We start from the raw sequence: 22,343 nt of genomic DNA, 5'->3' as shown, positions 1-22,343 counted from the left end.
GTAGTAAATAAACAAGTGATTATTCTGTGAAGGCACTTCCACCGAGATTCAGCTTTAAAACAAATCAACAAAGAAAGATCCAACAGTACGACAACAGCTGAATGTGATTTTAACTGTCCTCAGTTGTTCCTGTTTGGATTGAAACCATGTATTTAACAATCTGTTCTGTCCCTGACAAATACAAAAATAAATCAATGAATGTAGATTTAAAGAAAAGTGACGATGCCATGAACTAAGCAGGATATTTAACAAGCTTCAAAAGTGCTCTTTAAACTACTGTCTCTATATACCTCAATCACATCTTTGGCATTTTTCCACTGCAACTTATTATATATGAGCTAACAGACTTTATGCACCAATAAATCAGCAACAAGCCAATATTGGCCAATATGCAGACAGGATCACTGCATTGCAGTAGCCAATGTAAACTAAATCATATTAAACTCTACAGTCCCATTGCCATGTAAAATGTTACATGAAAAATAAAATATGTGATGATGACAATGTATGGTGATAATGAATGGGATTACATCTGATATGAAGACACTTTAAGTAATTGTTTCCATTCATTTTAATGTTTTGCTTATTTTATCATTTGATTTTAAGTTATTGATGGCTGATGTAGAAACCCCTGTGATAGTGCTTATGTGCTTTCAGTCTACGTATGTTTATTTACTTATACTTTGTATCTTTTATCTATTTGAAAAAACATTTACTTTAATAGATTATATTCATGATATTAATATTAAAAAGAGTATAGCAACTGTAAATTCAGGATTTGTCATGTAATGTACAAATGACTGACCATAACTCCTAAAAATACCATGACCTGGATGAGAGTCTTCACAGATATATAGTAACTTTAAATCGCAGCTGTAGATTGTAAAAAGTAGAGATAAGAAAATATGCATTTGTCTCATCATTCAGAGTAAAACTGTCAGTTTCAAACACGAACAAACCACAGTCCACAGGTTTGAAATGTTAAATGTGATGTCAAGCTGCAGTAAAGCCCAGAGCTACTTCACTTACAATAAATATGTTAATTCCAGACAGTGATTTGCTGTTTTTATAAATCTAAAAAAGTTTTGCATTAGGTTAATGCTCTTTGTTTCACATTATAAAATGTGCTGTGTCCAAAGCACTTGTCTGTCGACCATATTTCATTCTTCACGCAGCTGTACATTAGTTTGCCATCACAGATGAGAGGGCACGACCGACTCTTCGGCCTTGTCCCAGCCACAGCAGACAACAGTGATTATTCAGATACAGCTTGAGTGATAAAACTATTATATTTCAAAATTAAAATTCAATGGGTTTAAAAAGAGATCTAAAAAAAGAGACACGGCTCTGGTTTGAACATAATGATTGTCGAATTTTAAGGTAATCTCGCCAATCAATCAGCCAAGCCACAAAGAAGTCAATGGGCCTTGACAATATGTACCTATCAGATCATTGCCTCCAAAGCATTAAGCTCTGACGCCTCTGATAGACGCCGACAGCTCTGCACACAACCGAGTGCTCCGCTCTCGCAGATGTAGTGACAGCCTTTTGTCCGGCCACCTGCCTGGGATTACTCAAATCAAAAATGCATAACCAAGTGGAGTTATGGATTCATCTCCACTGACAGGAAGACAGCAAGACCGGTCTGAGGAGCAGCTTTTAAGAAGCTATAATGTAAATGGCAGGAGAAACAATAAAAAATACACAGTAACTGTGATGCAAGAAGATTTTAAAGAGACGATGATTTTAACATATTTTTGCAAAAGTATTCATGTTACTTTTGATATTTGTGCCTCCAGGGAAAATGAAATAAAGTTCTTGAGTATATTAATGTTGTTTGAGCCAGAAAAATGTGGGATGTGTGGGATGCTTGCTTAGTTTCCAGAGAAAGCTCCCAGACAGACTAATGACATTTTATTAATACGCTGAAGTAATAAAAACATAATCCACTTCTTAATCTGGTGGGATTTTTATTTTTGTAATATCATGTGACTCAATAGTCATAATGCAGTTAACAGTGAACATGCCCTTTCCTCCAACTTTGTCCAGCTGTGATAAAAAGAATGTGCAGTAAATAGGTTACACACAACAGTATAAATCTCTAAATGCATAGGGGTTTAAGGGCCGTTATTCACAGGAAATATCTACCATCATATCTCAGCAGGTGTACACATCTTTTTGGTTAAAAGTACACACTTGATCCTGCAAGATGAGAATACAGGACGTGGTCACTGGAAGAGGTAGTCATGTCAGCCAAAGAGCTGCTGTGGCTCACTAAAGTTTCAGAAAGCTTTCGAGGGTTAGGTATGAAAGTCCAATAGCAAAGGTTTTTCATTCTGCCAGACATTTATCTCAGGAAACTTAGGTGTGATCTATTTAGTGACCTCTTAAGCTGCTGTCAAGCCTGCATTGAACTCTTTCTCCGCCTGCCCCCCTAGTACAAAGACTGCAGATCCGATGTGAGTGCACAGCAGGGGGGTCCCTCGCAGGGTTCACAATAAGCGAGTTGGGGGGGGTGATGGCGCTTCTCACACAAGGCAGACCTTTAATCATTTAAAAAAAAAGGAAATATAAATATCTCGGGCTGAAAAAGTGGTGTCACACGTGCAGGAGGCACTGACAAAGATGTCAAGAGAGTTTGTGTGAAAACAGCCAACACCGGGGCCGATGTGCTGTAAATCACGTGATCTCTGCAGCAGAATCATAGGTTACTGCTCTGTGTGCTGCACCATCCCTCACCTGCTGAGAAGTTGTTGTGAACGCGTTTGAGAAGAGAACCCCCCCCCCCCCCGCTGCATTGTTCATGTGTGTAGTGAAAGGAAACCTCTGGAGAAAGTAGAGACCCAATTTCCCTCAGATCCTCAACAGGACATGAAAAAAGCTTTAGTTGAGAGTTGTAGCCACGCTAATAGTAGGGCTTAGGCCCAAGGATACACTTTGCACACCTCTAGTGCCACCATGAGGTTAGGGTTATTTTGAGTGAAATGTCTTGACAGCTACTGGAGGTGCTGGAATAACATTTTGTAGTGATGTTCAGGGTCCTCAGAGGATGATTCTTTATGACTTTTATCAACCTCTAAACCTCTTGAGACACCGGTAGTTTAAAGTTTTCACTTAAGAAGTAAAACAGCTCTTCTCATTGATAGATGGCCAACCAATAGTCAGAGTCCCTAAAAGTTTTCTGACTTTGGTGATAGATAACTTTTCTGTTGCCAAGACAATGAACTGTAACACATTTGGCTGTTCCTTGACACAGCGTTAGTTTAGCTCAATTTACTGCGGCGCCACTGTATGGCCCCATGACTGTTGTTGTTCCCGCCTCTCCTCGACCTTGGCATTTTTTTCGAGGCGTATAAGAACCAATCAAGAAATAATTGCCTAAAAATAATTCTTCCTCGGTGCTGCAAAGATATTGTACAATCCCAAGATGACCAACTTCCTCATCAAATCACCAGAGTCATTGCTTTTGGGGAGAGAGGGAATGATCCTTTCTCGTTACTGCAAAAGCTGGGCTACATTGAACATTGGCCATCCACTGTGCTTATAGCTCATTCCAACCATCCAGTGTCGCTGACAAATGTTCAATCAAAGTTGAAATTGTTTTCTTTTAATACAGTTTGTTCTATAAGTTAAAATCCATCCAAAAGTTAGGGACCTTGTGAATTTTGATTTTTATTGCAAGATTATACCAGATAGCCGATGCTGATAGCATTCGCATATATACTGTATATGCGCTATGACTTTGTTTTTACTTTCTTCTCTGACTCAGACAAATTAAAAGACTGCATCGGCCAAAGCTCAGCTATGGGAGGGGAGAGATACAGGACAGGAGGACGAGGAGTCTGAGAGAAAAGGCATCAACACGACCTTGAACTGAATTAGCTGCTATAGGAGCTCTAGATCTGATAAGTGAGTTTATGATTACCATGATTTCATTTCTGTATATCAAAGTAGGAGTAAGAAACAGTGCGCAGCAGCCTGATGTGAGCTGGTGGTTTTGGCTATTCTCCCCCTTACTGCATGGCATCAGACAGTCTGGCTGTGAACTCCCCCGACAGATTTATGAGGAGGAGGAGGCCCTCTGTTCAGACACCAAGTATCCACTGATGAGAGAATACCAAAAAACACTGCATCAGCACGTTTGTCAATTATTACAATGACGGCACCACACCACCACCCCTACACACCACACACCACCCCAAAGCACCCCAATACACACACACACACACACACACACATCTCAGCAGCCCCTCCCTTCAAAGCTTTTACACAGATTTCCTCTATTCACCTTCCCCTAATAATGAAACTTGATTAAATGGAATGTGAGATCACGGCAGTTATAAAGGGCCAATTAACACAGGGCAGATGGGCTTCGTGGCAATATTATGGGATATTATGCTGATGATATATGAATTTATGGGGGCAAAAACCCTCTTTTGACTCAGTGATTGGAAAGCGACGAGGTACGCCTCCCACACACAGACTTTTAAGTGTAATGAGCTTGAAAGAGCAGTACAAGGGATTTAGACGAGGGTCCACCCACTCAGTGTGCTTCATATAATGGTCATTAAACAAACAAAAGTGCACAGTGTGACACATAAACACGTAGCGTGAAATATTTGTGATGGTTGGTAATTACACATTAGAGGAGTTAGAGCCCAGTGTGTGCCATGCTCTTTTCCTTTCTCCTTCCTTGAAGAGTAGCTATACGGAGAAAAGAAACCAGAGCGACACCAAATTGGATCTGAGGGGAGAAAAAAATCTGCCTCTTTTTTCAGCATACTCGGTCACAAGCTCAAAGCTCCAAGCTCAAAGCTCCAAGCCACGGATTGCGTCTGTTCTTTATCATGCTCTCAGACCCAACTCAACAAATCAACACCACAACTGAGTTATCACCACCAAAATGACATGACAGGTCTTTGTCCGGAGCAAACTCAATCAGGACGGAGATTTGTTTATATTTTAGCGAACACATGCTCCTGACACAATGACAACAGAGAACCGTGAAAAAGCTTGAAGCCAAATTCAGTATGTGCACTTTTCAATTGGACCTCCGGAATTCATTTGAGATCTTGCAGTGTAGAAAAATTAGAAAAGAGGAAAGTCGAAAGGACAATGTGTTGACGGAGTCAGTCTAGCTGATGATTTTATTTTAATTAAGCATTGAATATCCGTGCAACTATTTTGTGTCAGGGAGTAAACACTGTGCAACCTGAACCAAAGACAAATAGACATATTTCTCTATGGGTGCAAACAAACACATTCTGCCACCAATTTATGAAGCGGAGCATGAAGACCAACATGATCAGTCTGCTCTCAGCTGCGAGGTAACATTTTGTTTTGCATATAAGTGTGTTTCGCTTCATTGATTCAGGTCATATTTTCCTTCTATGTTTTTAGTCCTCTCTCTGGCTTCCTGGTCCTTGTTTGCTCAAGGACACGGGTTGAGATCCTTAAAGAACTGCCAGGGGAGAGGGAAGAGAAACTGGATGTGTGCCACAGCACTGGGGCACAGGACCACAGTGGTGGGTCAATCTGAAGACGGTTACAGATCAAAATTCCACAGAGGAAGAGCCTAAGAATCTCTGCGTGATTAATAAAATGTTGGCATTTAAAAAAAAAAGAAGAATGAAATAGCCTACAGGACAAGCCGCATCCTTAGACTGGGATATAGAGGCATGAGGACAGACGCGTGGCAGAGAAGAGAGACAGCATGGGCTGTGTGCTTAGTACTTAAAGATGTAGACTGAAGGCTATCCTGGCTTGATCCCCTTTTAGATCTTGTTAAGCTTGAGGATAAGATGAAGCAAGGGAAGATTGGATATTCCTCAAAGGAATCCTAACTCATCAGAACACACCTTGTGGCTTTGCTTAATACAGAGGACATGATTTTTTTAAATATAAGGAAAAAAGACCAGTTCTTTTTTAACTTCAAGATTTTTAGGATTTTTCTTCACTTAATCACAATGACATTTAATTCAGCAGAATTGTTGGGCCATATTGCAACTCTCTGCCCTGATAATATCTCTGCTTTCTTAAAAACAAGGGATGCAGTCGCAGTCACACTAGCACCACGATATTTCCCTCCTTAATTATGGCCCCAATATGCTGTGCAGGCATTTTTTCTGAGTGTGGATCTGATCCTCTCATTTCCTGGAGTGTGATATCAATTTCCATCACTGTTCACACTGAGAGGCTGTGTCCTGTAGCTTTATGACACACAATGCTCAATTAGGATCAGACTGTGTATGGTTACTGAGAAGGCCCTGGCATATGGCAAACATCATTACCGCACTCTTCCATCCAATGAGTCAGCACTCATTACAGAGACGCTGTCAAACACGAGTCATCTTCCGAGCCCTGACAAAGCAGCCTCATCAATGTGTGCGTGCACAATGGACGTGTGAGATGCAGCCTGAGGGGGTTTACTGGCAACTTTCAGGTGTTTCTTTTCATGGGACCATAACTGATCGATAATTGAATGCGGTCTTTTATATGGAAACAATCAAATGATTATCATTATTGGTATAAATACAGAAAATGAGGTATGTTCACTGAATTAGACAAATGCATTGCGACTGATAAATCAACTTGTGTAGCAGCCTCTTAACTCAATAGATATATTTTAACTTTAATAGTGGGCCAACACAGACAGGTGCTAAAGTCAGGTATAATCTACAGAAAATATTAGCAATCTTCAACTGAAACATTCCCCAAACACCATTCTGGATTAAAACCCTTTTCCCACCAGAAAGAGGGGGTTCATTAGCTGGTCCCCCAGCTGCCCTCAGATCTGTGTATTGCGGCTGCAGGGCAGAGGAAGTTAATGACTGATGCTACATAATGTGCACTGAAACTGAAAATTAGATTGTTTTAATTTTCAAGAGAGTCAGTAGGAAAGTTTTGTTTTCTAACATGTCATGTTGTGATTTCAGTTATGAGGATGTCTCACCACTGCAGGTCTGAGTGACTTTAACAATTAAATCATTATGAGCAGTAGGATGAATTTTAAAGTATTAATCTAAGAAGCCGTGCAGCCCCAGTGCTTCTGTTGCACATGTCAATCCATGTCACATTGACATGGATTGACAAGAGATTAATGTTATTTAAGGTCAGCGCTGTTGAACCAGTGCAAAGCCACTGTGCACTAGTGACCGCAGTGGATTAACAAATAAAATATTACAGAACACATATAATATATAGTAATTATCTTGGAGAACAAGTTAATTAAATGCACTATATTCAATCCAGTAATTCAAATCCCAGCAGACTGACACTTAGTGGTGAGTGACAGCATGTTATTGCCTGGCCTCTCCTGTCTCTCAAGTAACCTACAGTTTCTATAGGACTGCATCACGTCTGCCTGTATAGTGTTTGTTTGCATAAAGACAGAGAGGATATAAAACGCATATTATTGGATTAAAGACTGGACTAGAAGACGCATATAGGCAAAAAGGCTGAAATCTGCTTACCTCCCAAAAGTAACAGCGCGGCCTGAAGCGCAAGGATAAGCAACATGTTTCTTGGAGCCGACGGGAAAACAAGGATCCCCCAAAAAACTAAACAAAATGTATGGAAGCCGAAACGGCTTAATTCAAAGACAAAAATCCTATTGCTGCATCGTGGGTAAAAAATGAAAAAGAGTCTTTTTTTCTGGTAAAAATCTCATGTCTCGTCCAGTCATTTGTGCAAATGCTAAAGGATCAAAACGCGTGTGAACAAGAGTCTCTTTTCAGTAGTTTGTCATCAGCTGGGTTTTTACAGGAACATTGGACATATGTGGAGAAGGAACTTGCGCGCAGCTTTGCATCACTCCTTGGAGCATTACTGGAGGAGAAAGCGCTCATAGGCGGCTGCTGGAAACACAATGGCACGTCTGCTGCGATGCATTTTCTCAAAGTTGTATCCAAAAACAACCAATCTGAAAACGCATCCAATCTTTCCAGCCGCACTTGATCGGGTTGTCTCGTGTGTATCCGCCACCTCAATCTCAGCCGGCTCCCTAAATTGGATGCTGCGTCGCGCCCACGGTCCGAAAATGTGGCACGCAAGAATGCAGCTCCCACTGCGGTGAAGACTGTGAAAATAAATAAAAGTAGACAACTTCGGTATATATCCACACCCAGGCGCCTTAAGGTTTGGTGAAGTTCCGACAGAGCGCAACTCCGGCAGCGGCAGAGCGCAGCGCACAGAGCTCTGCTCCCGGAGCCAAAGGTTCCTCCACCTCCTCCGATCAAGACTTTGGCACCAGGATGTAATATTCTGCTAAAGAAAAGTCCAATATCAAACCTTCATCTGCCTTGTGGTTACGTGGACAAGCAGTAGGCTACAGGTTCTTTGGAGCTGGTGCAGAGTGAGTCCGTCCAATGCGCGTCGAGCGGCAGAGAAGGAGAGAGCCTGTGTAACTATAGCTCTGGCACACTGCGGGGGGGAGCGTCGCGCACCGGGAGCGCACCGTGCACCGCGGAGGGAGCTCTGGATGAACATAAACATTGAACAAACATCACTTTGATCTAAATCAATTCACATTAACCCTACACTCATTTCCCCCCAATTTCTCAAACAGAAGAGCCACATCGCCTTTTTTGTTGTTGCCAAAAGTCATATCTTCACATTTCTTCTGATTATGTTTCTCTCTCGACACCGTCACCCTCCTGTGCATGAAAAGAATGACAGTAAAACTTGCTCCCGGACATCAGTTGATGTACATGAATGCACCACTTGGTGGGCACTGGCGACCCCGTGTGGTAGGAAAGTGAAACTAAAAAAGACACGATTTGGGCAGCTCAGGTGTGGCGGAGGCAACACATCTGTCACTATAGAGATACAATTAGAAATCTGCAATTCAAGTAAATAGCTAAAACAAAGACTCCAGCATTTATGGACTCTGTCATGTCATCAACACTACGGTGTGTTGAGTCATGTCTTTGTCGTAGAAACAGTGTCCTTGATGCATCAAAAGACTAGTTCTATAGTGAGTCAGTCAATCGTGTATTTTCAACACATCTTTATATTCAAGGTCATCGGGTCATGAGGTCTATACCAGCATGAATACATTTGTTCTTAAATATGTTTACATCAGCCTTCTCTTAAGACTCGACTCTATACCGACTATATGAAAGATATGATAGGTGTAAGCGAGGTCCACCCTACTCTATCCCTTACATGGCGATATACAGAAAGTTAAAATGGTATATTCTTTATTACGGTAATCTGGGAATTGAATAAAGCATGAGCCAGGCAGCAGATCTAGTTTTCCCCCTTGTGCACACTGCATGTTGGTGTGGAGGAACGATAGAGAAAGTTCCATTAGAACCAAATACCCGACGAGTCTCTCGACATCTAATCATTCTCTTCCTGAGGATTTGTTTCTGCTCGTCTGCCCGTGCTGCAATCGGTGAACTGTTAGGATCTCACATTAGTTGACTTTGCTTTTTGATTGAGAACAAGAGTCACACTGTTTTTAAACGTAATTAATGTAATTCCTGATACACCTAGAAACAACCAAGAAACTCTGTGGTTCATACAACTTCAGGATATTTATTAGGTGCCTCAGCCAACCAGTCAATATGCAGTTAATATCCATGTCCAGGAACACGTAATAAATCTAGTGAAGACTTTGAATTTAATAGATTTTATAAATTATGACAAGAATTCTTCAGAGATGGACAAAATTGTTCCAGTGGTCACAGTCACTGTAACTTATGACCACCAAGTTCCTCTCTAAGTCCAAGTGAGTGTTGAGTCAGGAGTTCCTGGTTCATGAGACAGGGATGACATGAGGTCAGTGATCTGGACCTTTAACCTTTCAAATCTGATCAGGGCAATTGAACGTTTGTGCAAAATAATATATAACTTCTTTTTTTGAAGGTGTTCCTCAGATATCGTGATGACTGAGAGACAACCTGAAGATGTAAGATGCCTGTCGTCGGAGCGGAGGCATAAAAAGCTCTGGAAAAGTACAAGAAAATCACCCTGAGACCTTTCATTCACACAGATAAAGTGTCCCGATGTCACTTCACTCCAGCTAGTTGTTGTGAAGATGTTTGCAAAGGTAATTGCGAATCTGAAATCCTTTTGACCACTAAATCATAGCTCCATCCATTGCCTCTGCCTTAATTTCAAGGCATCTTTTCTCTCTGACTTCAAATTCCATTTTCTCCTTAAGGAGCCAAGCTTTTACCCCCCCACCAACCACCCCCACCACCACCCCCTCAACTAGCGCAATTTGATCCTGGAAACAAATTCACTCTTGTACAGCTGCAAAAAGCATTAGATTCGGGGAGGAGGGGGGGAGAGTGTACAGCATTCACTTCCGTGGGGTTTAATGGAAGGCTGGAACATCGCTCACAAGAAGGAAAAGGCTGGTCACCGTCCAAAAGTCGCTCATTCTAGAGCCTGACACTCAGTCAAATCCCCTGAAGCTCACGCTACACTGAGGTCCATTCAGCTGCTGGAAATCAGAGCGAGCACCAGACAGAGCCAGAGTGGCTTAGGTTTCACCGTCTGTGGCTGGGAGTCATTAAAGAGGCGGCTCGACCTCCTCTGAGTGCTGCATATGGAAAGTCCATTTCCCAGGTGAAGAAGTCGGCTGCTGTTAAACACTCACACACCATCCATCTTCCAACTGAGATGGGACACGTTATATTTGGAAAGGTTTTAAAAACAGGTTCAGCAAGCGATCCTATAGGCACAGTTTGAAGGGGAGGCCAAAAAAAAACAAGCGATTGTGTCTTGACAGACGTGACGTTTATAGATGTGCAGACCTCTCCGAGGACAGGCGTTGGAACTTTGATGTCTGCAGAAAGGTCTCGAGTCTTTGAAGTCCTGAAAAAGATCTGGAAGCTTTCATGACTCGAAAGTAAGAGCAAAGACTCAAATGCCAGACACACGCATATACAGCACTCTGCATTTCCACACTCACACACCTATGGCCCCATTTTACGTCGTGAATGATCGACAATTTAATTTCCTGTAAGGACGCAGAGTTTCTGTAAAGAATACTAACACTGACACCAACTGTGGGAATATAATAGCTTTTGTGGGACATTCAGATATTAAGAATAGGACGTGAAAGTGGAAACACACCAGAGGCTGTGTTTCTGAAGTTGCCCATTGTCACCCGGTAACCTTCAGTCACTTCCCTGGGACACATACCATCCTTTCCTTTATATTATTCATAATGAATCGTCCCCCTGTGTCTTCTTTGGGGTGGTATCCTTCATCCATGACCTTAACCAGCCTCAGTAGCTTGTCCTCCAGTTCAGTGGTTGACAGGAGGCCCCAAATTCATCACCACCTTTCATTCCCGTCCCCTGGCCTATCTGATCTATGATAGCATTAATAATAAGCGCTGCAGAGTGCCCCGTCGCCCTCTGTGCCTTGCCCACTCCCAGCCTGCACAGATTACCACCAGCCATTCACAGCCCCATTAAAACTGTATTTACTTATCAGCCTCACTGGGGCCGTCACTCTGTCTTCAAGACTGATGCCCAGAGGGAAGGCAACGAGTGACCTTCCTGTGGCCTCCAGTACTGCAAGTCACTACAGTCCCGGAGGATTTGTTCTTTATTTTGCTGCCCAAACTCGACTGAAAGCAGCCCCAGTGCCTGATGTCAACACTTTGATAACTTTGCAAATAGACTGAGAAATAAAGGATGATTTTTGCATGTGTTTATAACTGATGCCAGACAAATGATTAGATATTGTGAGAAATATTGTAGAATTCAGTGATATCTGTGGTGGAGTTTCATGTTGCAGTTGAATACCCTAAACCTCACCCTCCCCGTCAAAACATGGAAGTGAACCTGTGGTAGCCTTCAGTTGTCATAAAAACTTTGTCCAGTCTGGGCTACTGTAGAAAATATGTTGGCCTCCGTAGAGAGGATCCACTCCTGATGTAAATATAAAGTATTTAAATATAAAGTTCCCATTCTAGGGTAAAGAAAATAACAAATAGAACAGTTTAGATTGAACAGTAATAATCTTACACAATGGACCTTTCTGGTTAATTACTGAATTAAAGAAACTCTCATATATGTTCATAGATAAAGCTAAGTAGCAGCCAGTTAGCTTGGTCCAACTGTTAGCCTTGGCTGTGTTTGATAACACTCACTATCTGCCCAAATAGTCAAGCTGCTGCTTTACAATCAATCACATGACTTTGTCACATCAAGGGCCATTTAAATGGCCATAACAGCCTTCATGAGCCATAATAAAGAATTGACCCCATATGTCACACTCATGATGATGATGATGATGATAAAGTCAAAGAGCCATGCATGATTTGCAATGTCAGGATTTCCTCTCTGATCAAACTCTGCATTGATCACGTTGCCTGATGTTTTTCGTGTTATTTCAGTATCATGTTCCAGTGTTTTCCACTTTGTCTGGTTCCATCTCCTCAGATTCTCCTTCTCAAGATGGTTCCAGCTTCAGATCCTGTCTGAGCATCAGTGTCTGTCAGATCCTTGCTCAGCGTTATTCATAACTTCATCCAGCAGCAGGATTCCTGACAACTCGTCCAGTTTAGCAGCATGTGTCCAGCCCATCCATTCCTAAAGCCCGCACAAGTAAATTTTATATGCAGGTGTATGTAATTATATATGTATAGAGATTTTTTTTTTTTCATTCTTGAAATGTGATTCCGACACATCATTTCCACAGATGTGTCAGCAGTAGAGTCGTGCTGCCAATTTCCCATTCTACCACATTCCAAAGGTGTGATATTGGATTCAGAGCGGGTGACTGGGGAGGAAGTAGCACTCAGAAGTTCACTGATCACATTGTCATGTTTATGAAACCAGTCTGAGTTTAATTTAAGATCATGTGCATCATGTTGGAGGTACTCATAAAAGGAACTTTTTGCAATGAGGGATGGACAACAATTCTCAGATATTTACGTGGCATACAAACAGTGGTTGATTCATATTAAGGGACACAAAGTGTGGTAAGAAAGCCTTCCGCACACCATTACACCATCACCCCCACCAGCTTTGACACAAGGCAGGCTCGCTCCAAGGATTCCTGCTGTTGATGCCTCATTTAGAGACTATCATCTACAGCCTGAGCAGAAATTCAGATCCATCACCTGGACACGTTCCTCCAGACGTTTTGGTGAGTATGTGTCTCCTAGAGCCTCGGAGTTCTGTTCTTTCCTGAGAGGACACAGTCTCTTCCTGATGTGGCCCATGCGTCCACCTTCAGGTTTGACGTTTTGCACATTCAGTGATGCCTATCTTCTCACTAAAGTTGTAAAGAGTGGAATGTTCCTCTGTATCTGCTTGATGTGTAAATAGACAAATATTTACTATAATGTTTGCAACTTCCTATCAACTTCAAATCTGACGATATATCAGTGTTTACAGTTGTTTGTGCTGCCCAAAGGAGGACAAAAATTAAATTGTTTAATTCCCATTATCTCAGTAATTAACTTATTTTTTTACATATTATCTTGATGAAGTATCTAAAAGATACAAAGTCCACACTATTAGTTCGGTGCATTATTATGCTCGCCTCAGTGCAAGTCACATATTGTGATGGGTTAAATGAACGCGTTTCCCTGTATTTGAGTGACAGTAGAGCAATCATGATAGCATACATGGGACAAGGTGAACTCTTCTCATTCTTCCTTACTCAGACAGTTATTTTTTATCAGCTCGAATGTGTCATGGTCTACTTTGGGTGTGCTTAACTTCCCCTGACCTTTAAAAGGCCTGATTATTTTCATCCGCAATCTTCACTCGGCAATATGCCGCCAGCACAAAAGGATATTAGGCCCTGACTTGCGGGTCTGATAATTCTAGCTCTCGGTTTGGAACTGAAGGGAAACCAAACCACAATGCCCCGCCACTCTATTATCATTTCACTGCCTCCACCTTCACCTTCGGTATTCTGTCACCTTTCACCGCAGCGTGCAGCTTCTTCACGAGCCGAGCATGTGCTCTGCTTTATTACATCTTAAAAGATGTGGCCATGGTAATTAACTTCTCCTTTATGCATCACCCTCCTGGGGCAAATTACACATCTTTGTGTACCCCAGAATACTTTGTAGCAAAGTAAATCTCCCTTGTGTTGGTAGACTCCTGAGCCTCAGCTCCCCTGGCAGCATCATTTGATAAAAAATTTAAAAAATCCAAAGGGGACGAACAGGTCTAAATGTTTAATAGATTCTTACTTTACTTGTGGTAATCTGGTAATCAGAGGTTCAGAGGGGGTCACATCTATCACCCGCAGAGCCAATAAAAGTCTTATTGTGTCTTGCTTCCTTTCACCTCAGGAGGAAATGTGAACCAGATAAATGATGGCCTTGTTTCCAGGGAGCCTCAATCTATTGCCAACGATTTGTGGCCAACAAAGTAATTCCGATACCGTTCTTTGTATTGATAGATGAGGCCTAAATTTAATAAAGAGCCAATTTACCGGTATGGGCCATAGGAATGGAAGGGCTGTTATCTCCCTGCTGTTCTCCTTTTTCACCATCCTCCTCCAATCCAAGACAAAAATAGACGGCAAGGAAAAAAGACAAACAGCACAAAGAGTGATGTTTTTGATCAAGCCTTGTTCTAAACTCCTGCCATTGCTCTCCGATAACCTGTGATCACAGTGAGGTGCTGCGTGGCGCACAGCATAGAGAGAGGTTACATGAAGGTAGATCGATGTGAAATGTTTGTGACTTTGTGAGGTCGTTCTTTGTTAATGGGGTTGAATTTTAAGCTCAACAGAGGACTGAAGCAAAAAAAGAAAAAAACCCAACAAGCTCAGTGGTTTAAGTCATATTAAATTGTGCTTTTCCTCTGGGATGGCACAAATAATAGGAGCTGAGGGGATTTTTCAAAATCACTTTCAAACCCCACATTTTGATGACCGCAGGCACTTTGCTAACAATGCCTTGCTTTGTGGATGACACTGAGGTTCACGGTGCCATTGTGAGGTCCGCAAACTTCCTCTAAAACCTTCATTAATGCTGAGCCTGGGTCCTTGGAGGTGTGTGTGTGTGTGGGGGGGGCTGTAGCTGGAACACCATCTTTTTGTTCAGGGCCAAAGACTGGATATATCGTGCCACCTGCGGTTACTGTTGCCTGACAAGAAAAAGTCTGCCCCTGTCACCACATGGAGCTAAAGGTACAAATTAACCCCAGAGTGAGGGGAGAGATTGTCTACTTCACCGGGGAAGCCCCAGCAGGTGTGTGCACACAGATTTAAGAACTCATCACCATAGTTTTTTGAAACAAGAGAGTAGATTATTCATGAGCCCACAGTTGGAAAACACACTTTGTAGTGAGTGCGGTTGGATAATAGCAAAAGAGACTTCAGCAATATTAGTGGGATTCTGTGCAAGCTGCCCTCCGTTCAAGGAACAGCGCTTTATTGATCGGATGTGAAAATAATGTTTGTCTTGAAAGTGGCAAAATTGAAATGGATCAAACCTTGTGTTCCACTCCAGAGAAGAAGCTGAGCTCTCCGTGTGCCAAATACACTCAGTGCTATTTGTTTGTTTGCCTACGTTTACATTATGGCCTATACGCATGTTTTCAAGCATTTGGTAAAACTGTGCTGTATAATAAGAAATGTGTACTGCTATTGATTCCAGGCTGTGTGATCTGTTTGCTTGTGCTACTCTGCTGCCACCTAAAGACAGAGTTTGAATCAGTCATATTTTGGTCAGTTATCACACAGCAAATTGCACTTTATCAACATAACACACAGACAACTGCAGACAGAGCATTCAAATGATAAAATCATTCTATGTAATCATTCAATGTATTCCATTTTACTCCACAGAATCTCTAGTTTTAAACCTGGAGTGTATGGTATCGGTACAGCACAGTCTTTTATCAGCTTTCGTTTATAGGCTTTTTTCTTTGCACTCAAACTCATATTTGGCACTCAGTATACTGCAAATCCCATAAAGGACAAACATTCCCCTTATTGAACCAAACTGGAATTCATTAGATCCAGAATTTTGGGGGGGGATCTGCACCAAATTGCACCCACCCATAAATATTAGTCCGCTAAACATTCCTGAAAATAAATCCTGGATCTGTTAACACATTGAAATCCATTGTAAACATCATAAGCAGCATTTCTAAACCAGACAGTTGTGTTGAAAATGACATCTTTTGTGAGGGAGGAGTCCTCAGCTGCTTTTGAAAGCGAGCCATCTGTCACCAAACCCAGACACGGCAGGGGTTTGTTTGCTAAACAGGACAAAGGCGAGTGTTTGCAGCCAGATGCTGTCAGCATAATGGAGGAGTTTTCAGAAGAAAAGGAAAAGAAATCTGAACGTTGCTGTCTTTTGTGCCATGTGGACAAAACGGAAGTTGTTTGAATCCTGTGTTTCAACTGAGTTGGTGGCAAATTATGTTGTTGTCACATTTGTTTTAGTGACAACATCAAATGAGAAACGTCTAATTACTGCTGATCAATGATATGTTTGCTGGAAGAAGTAGACATGATGAGTAAGGGGTTTGTTGAATACATGATAGAACCTAAAAGATACAGTTTTGATGTGTGTAATTAGAAATCTACAGTCATTCAGCTTTTTTTAAATATACCCCAAAACTTTGTTTGTTGTATACTCACAGTTTACAATTGGGATTTATGTTTAAATTTAATATATAAAAGCTAAGTGCCACAGTTTGTTTTAAAGTTTTTAAATGTTAAAGATGAAATTATGGATCATCTCCCAGGTGCTGTTGAATATTTAATGTCAAAATAATGTAAGAACACGTCGGTGTGTGCGGTGGAAACACTCCAGGACTGCACTCCTTACAGCTATAGTTTAGAGCTCATAAAATTATTCATTATTCATTATAAATCACAAATAACTTGATTAACATTTAGTCTTGGAAGTTGAACCAAAAGACATATTGTTCAACTTTTCACTTGTTCTTTAATTCATAATTTCAAAACTGATCATATTCACCTTTCAAGCATTTGGATGGGTTTTATCCTTCCTATAGTGTATTTTTTCTTTATAAAATACCCACCAGGAAAAAATATCAACATTATAAATATTTGATTTTAATATTATAAAGAAGCGGACACTTTGTCATCGTTGCGTTTTAAGGGGGAATGAAAACACTGACGGACTGATGTAGGCGCGGTGATAGCTTCCTGTTTAGAAGGAAAACGTCAGACGTGAGTGTGTGTTCCTGCAAACTTCATTCATTCAACTAATTTAAATGAGAGGTTATTTTATTTAGTCAGATGGTAGATTGAGTAAACTGAGCCAACAATGCTAGTGTTGTCTGTGACGTTCAACGTTTACCTGCAAGCTAACAACAACTTCTTTCTAAGAGCGTAAATACAGCGGTGAATTAACAAGTCGTCGTACGAGCAGAGCACCGTTTTATATTTATGTGTTTATATTAGCTTGTTAGCCTCGCGTTTTTTCCTGTGTCAGCCGAGCTCTGTGGATCAGACAAGGTTCAGAGCGGTTCCTCCTCTGTCCCTGAACTGTAACCTAACGCACGTGCTCCTCTGTGGCTCACCAGCTGATTCCCTGACGGACTGACGGTGTTGTGAGGAGCGGAGGAGCCATGCCTTTCCTGCACGGCTTCAGAAGGATCATCTACGAGTACCAGCCGCTGGTAGATGCTGTGATGCGTGTTGTTGGACTGGAGGAAGGAGGTGATGGAGATGGAGGTGGTGGGGAGGAGGACAGGTGAAGACTGGAATAATGTCGATTGATGTTTATCTTCTATTTTTACTGATCGTCTCAAAGTCTTTATTTCATTCTTACCAAGGACAAAGTAATTTTAAACTGTAATGTATATCCAAGTGAGTTTTAACGTAGTATTATTGCAGTATAAATGTACCCCTACCTAAGAAATCTGAATATTTGTATACTAGCCAATGGCAAAAAAGAGTCACATGCAGCATGTTGCATATTATTAGGTAAGTGTTTGAAGTGAATATCTCATCATTTCAATTTTACCAGAGCCCAGTTTCTTCTTGCTACGTTTAGCAGAGCTGAGGTTTGAGGTACTCTGTGTGTGCTCTAACTCACACTTGACTGTTACAGTGTCTCTTTCTGCTGCTCTGTACAGAGTCAGAAGTCCTGCGGACGAGTCCGGTCGATGTAGTTCTCTGGTGGAGCTTCTGGAGAGAGAGTCCCAGTCAGAAGTGTTTGTGGAAGGCATCAGCTACGCTCTGTATAGAGTGGCAGAGAGGGGACTGGGTTATGCAGCTGAAATCCTGCTGCGCTACGGAGCTTATCTAAACTTTGAAGGTCAGTGATGATTCGAGAGTGCAGTAAACACAGTAGTTGAATACATTTGTAAATATTGTAACCATAGTTTCATGTGTCAGACAGATGTTGCGGACACTAGCAAAATAATCTGATACCTGTCTGAGAAAGACAGTGTCACTTTGCAGTTTGTTAATAATAGTTTTGATAAAAATATTAAGTGGTGTGAACCTCTTGGAGATGACAAACCTCAGGAGCATTGCAAGAAATATTATAAAGTTGTGTCTCTTTTCAGATATCTAAACTAACAAAGGCTCCTACATCGTGTACAAAATGCTCAAGTGGGTCTGTCCTTCTTCAAGAGTAGGATATTCTGTATCTCAACATTAAAGAATATTTCAGCTCATGTCAAGTATTAGACAGGCTCTGCGCCAAAGCAAGAGCATAGACATTTAGATCCAAACTAGAGTGGTGGTTACTGGACATGTTAGGTGACAGTCAATAATGTGGGTGTTAACTATATATATATATACATACACAAGAGAATGTGTCAGTAGATGATTATAGACACATGTAATGCGTTCCTTGGCTGCAGGGAGACACCAGTCAGATACAGGTGCATCTCTGTTCAAATGTGGTGACCACCAGAGCATTGTCATGAATCTCTCATCTGTCTAATTCATATTTCCTCCCACTGATTAATACCCAGTTTGAATAATGTAAATCTTTTTTTTTTCTTCTACTCTTCAGACCCAGTGTCGTACTACAATCCTCTACATGTAGCAGTTTTACGGAACAGGCCAAATATGGTGAAGCTGCTGGTTGGGCATGGAGCAGACATTGAGAAGAGGGACAGGGTGAGGACGCTGCCTTAACTGGAGTCAACATATCTCTGTTATGTCTTCTTTTCACTGGACCCTGTCTGATTAAAATTTGTATAATTTATTTTTCATTTGTAAAACCTCTATCCTGTGTGTTAATTGTTAGATCCATGAGAGCAGTCCAATGGATCTGGCCAGTGAGGAGTCGGAGAGACTCCCATGTCTGCTCACTCTGCTCGACTTGGGTGCCGATGTGAATGCAAGCGATAAAAATGGTGAATTTAAATCTTAATTATTGAGCCTGACTGATAAAATCTGAAAAAATTGCTGATATAGAAAACTTTATTTCACAGAATAAAAAATGCACAAGATACATATTTATTTTGAGCATTTAAAGTTGTATGTATTTGTTTTGTGCTTTCTTTCAATTTATTTAAAATAAGGATTATTATAAAGCTGAAAAATATCAGGCCTCAATTACATTTCTTTGTCAGAAGGGGTTATATATATATATATATATATATATATATGTATTAAGATCGTTTTTCTCCCAAATATTGCTATCTGACTCCAAAGATCCATATCTTTAGGGCTCCACTTAATTCAATAACAATCATTCATTCACTGCTTCCTTCCTAACTGTCTTTGTCTCGACCCCAAAGGAAAAACCCCTCTGCTCCATGCCATGGCGAGCAGCGATGGACTCACAGTGAACAACACAGAGAGCATCCAGCTTCTTCTTGAGAGAGGTAGTGACAGTGAAACACACTCCATCCTCACTTTGACTTATTGTCCAAGTTTGGTCACAGTTAAATCCCTACATTCAGAAACATGTTATATCCATTTCCACATGTATAAGTCTAAAATATGCACATACACCAGAAATTAAGGGTGTCACGTTAAACAACAATATTGGTTTGGTGCGTTTTAGGTACAGAAGAAACAAGGAACAGAAAATCTTAAACTGAATTATTTATTTTTATTCAACCCTGGTTAACTATGACTGTCTTTCTTACCCAATACATTTTTACAAAGTTAAATAGAAATTGTCTTGATTGTTATTATTATCCAAACAATCTTACACAATGCTCAGTCATCACACAGGAAAACAGTAAATACTGAAAGCACCTTTTTGTTATCAACTTCAACACAGAAATGAACAGGGGTGAAAACTTAACCTCCTTGGCTGAGGTAACTTACACTATCTGAGACACGTGTTCTCTGTTGTGCACTCAACAGTAGCCAACAGTTTTAGATTTGATCTGATGGTTATTCTGATGCTTTCTTCACTACAGGTGCTGACGCGAAGGCTGTCACTGCACACGGGGAAGCAGTTGAATCCTTGTTGGTGTTTCTGATTAAAGAGGCTCTGGACGCCAGCGCGGAGGACGCTGCAGAGATCGGTAAATTCTGCCTGAAAACCACACAGCTTTTGCTGACTCATGGTGTGGACCCCAGCTGCTGCATGAATGAGGATGGTGATCCCTCCCTGACACAGACAAGCCTGGAGCACTTTGACCATTTCTTCCCCCTGGCTGTGCTCTTGATGCAAAGCGGAGCTGCTTTGAAGTGCACCTATCATAGCGACTCCTGTTGGTCAGGCGAGAGCCTCCTCTTCGGGCGGCTCCAGGAAGCCCTGCAGCAGTGCTCTGATCAAAGTCACGCGTCCGAGCTCGTGGAGCAGGCCGAGGTGTTGCTTGACTTAGCGAGGGTAAATGTCCCCATGCTGCCTTTGAGCTCGGAGCCTCCTGCACCTGGTCAGGACCCTCACCCTTATGCTCAGGCTCTGGTGGACCTGCAGAGGAGGGTGGCAGAGCATGACACCAGCCCCCCTGCTTTGCGCTGCCTCTGCAGGGCATTCATACGGACCCACCTGCAGCCCTGGCCAGTGGAAGACAGAGTCAATGCCTTGCCATTACCGGACAGAATGAAAGACTTTCTTCTGCCTGAGCGCACATATAAACCAAAACCTGGCTGGGACTGCTTCAAACCCCAGTCTTCGTAGCCAACACTGATGATAAATGCTTCAGGCTGGTTTGTGTTCTACCCAAAATCTGAAAATATATTAATAAAAGAACAGCCCTAAAGGACTTTAACCAGAATGACACTCAGTAGAATGCATACCTCCACCAGGGCCCAACAGTCTCTTAATGAAACCACATTTAGATGAATTAGATCCAGATTTGTATTCACAAACTCATACAAATCAGTTCCCTAAACATCCCTAAATTATCTATCATCAATATCTATAAACTATTTTATCAGAAATCATCTCAGAGCCCATCAGCTATCATCTGATGATAAATTAGCCTCTGAAAGCAACAGCCAATCATTTGGGGCTTCCAGTGTAAATTTTAAATGGCCTTTATTTATTTAGAGCTTGTCTTGTACACTATTTACTGAGTCATCAAGTGAAAAATTTGGAAAATCCTCCTATCCCCCGATTTTAAAGAGAGTGAAATCATATTCCTGGATCCGCCCCCAGATCAGCATCAAAATTCAGTGAGTCATAGATTATGCCGTGCCGCTCCAGAAAGTGGTTCAGTAGTTTTTACCTTATCCTGCTAACACACAAACAAACCTGAACATGAAAACATACTAATACCTGGGCTCAGGTCCAACAAAATGTAAGCTAATCCTTAGAAACCATTGAGGCCTTTGTTGAATTCTCATAATGTGTTGTCCTTGCCAAAATTACAGGCAAAACATTTGTATGTTTCCTTAATTTACAAAGCTATGTATGTTCAAACTGGTGTTTGAGTTGTTGCTAAGTTGTTTACGTTGAACTGCCAGGTGAACAAACTGAAAGTGCAGAGGAAGTTGCCGTTCAGAATAAATGCCACAGGATGGCACTGTTGCTCCTGCAGAAGGGAAGTAGCCCAGCTAGCAGGGCCAGAGATTTAGTTATTCTCAGTGCAGCCCATTAAAGTTGTTCTAGCGCAGTAGAGTCCATCTATATTTTATCTCCTCAACTGGATGGTGATGTGTTGTGGAATTTGTGTGTCATCTCGCTCCTTATGAAGACAGACCAATAAAACAGCTGTGTGCTTCACCACCTGTGTTCTGATTTGTTCATCCACTAATTAAATGTTGACATTATTTTCTGTTTGTCCACATATTCTGTTTTTAATTAAGCAGGTAGTAACAGGGCAGCGCACAATATGGCTGTATATATATATGTATTAACACTGACTGATAAAGGGGGGGGAATTTGCCTTGAGTTTGAGAGCAGACAGCAAACATCAGCAAAGAGCTCATGCTAAAATAAAGAAACAGGAATACGATGCTACAACACTGCAGGAGTGCATGTCGATGTTTTGACTTGGTTT

At 41.4% G+C, this 22,343-nt stretch overlaps 1 protein-coding gene across 2 annotated transcripts; it reads left to right on the top strand.

The window, feature by feature from the left end:
- The first annotated feature begins 17,071 nt into the window (after positions 1 to 17,071).
- On the top strand, positions 17,072 to 22,069 carry asb6 (ankyrin repeat and SOCS box containing 6). Of its 2 annotated transcripts, none has more exons than XM_062384775.1 (7): positions 17,072 to 17,142; positions 17,499 to 17,668; positions 18,054 to 18,235; positions 18,944 to 19,050; positions 19,181 to 19,289; positions 19,677 to 19,763; positions 20,310 to 22,069. In XM_062384775.1, the coding sequence occupies exons 2-7, from the start codon at positions 17,544 to 17,546 to the stop codon at positions 21,017 to 21,019; spliced, it is 1,320 nt and encodes a 439-aa protein (XP_062240759.1). In that variant the 5' UTR covers positions 17,072 to 17,142; positions 17,499 to 17,543; the 3' UTR covers positions 21,020 to 22,069. The 2 variants fall into 2 exon arrangements, with proteins under 2 accessions (XP_062240759.1, XP_062240760.1); XM_062384776.1 differs by having other exon boundaries at positions 17,115 to 17,148.
- The last annotated feature ends 274 nt before the right edge of the window (positions 22,070 to 22,343 follow it).

This window comes from Platichthys flesus, chromosome 3 (genome assembly GCF_949316205.1).
Source record: "Platichthys flesus chromosome 3, fPlaFle2.1, whole genome shotgun sequence".
Taxonomy (NCBI): domain Eukaryota; kingdom Metazoa; phylum Chordata; class Actinopteri; order Pleuronectiformes; family Pleuronectidae; genus Platichthys; species Platichthys flesus.
The sequence above is the reverse complement of the archived record's forward strand: the minus strand, read 5'-3'. Positions and strand labels throughout refer to the sequence as shown.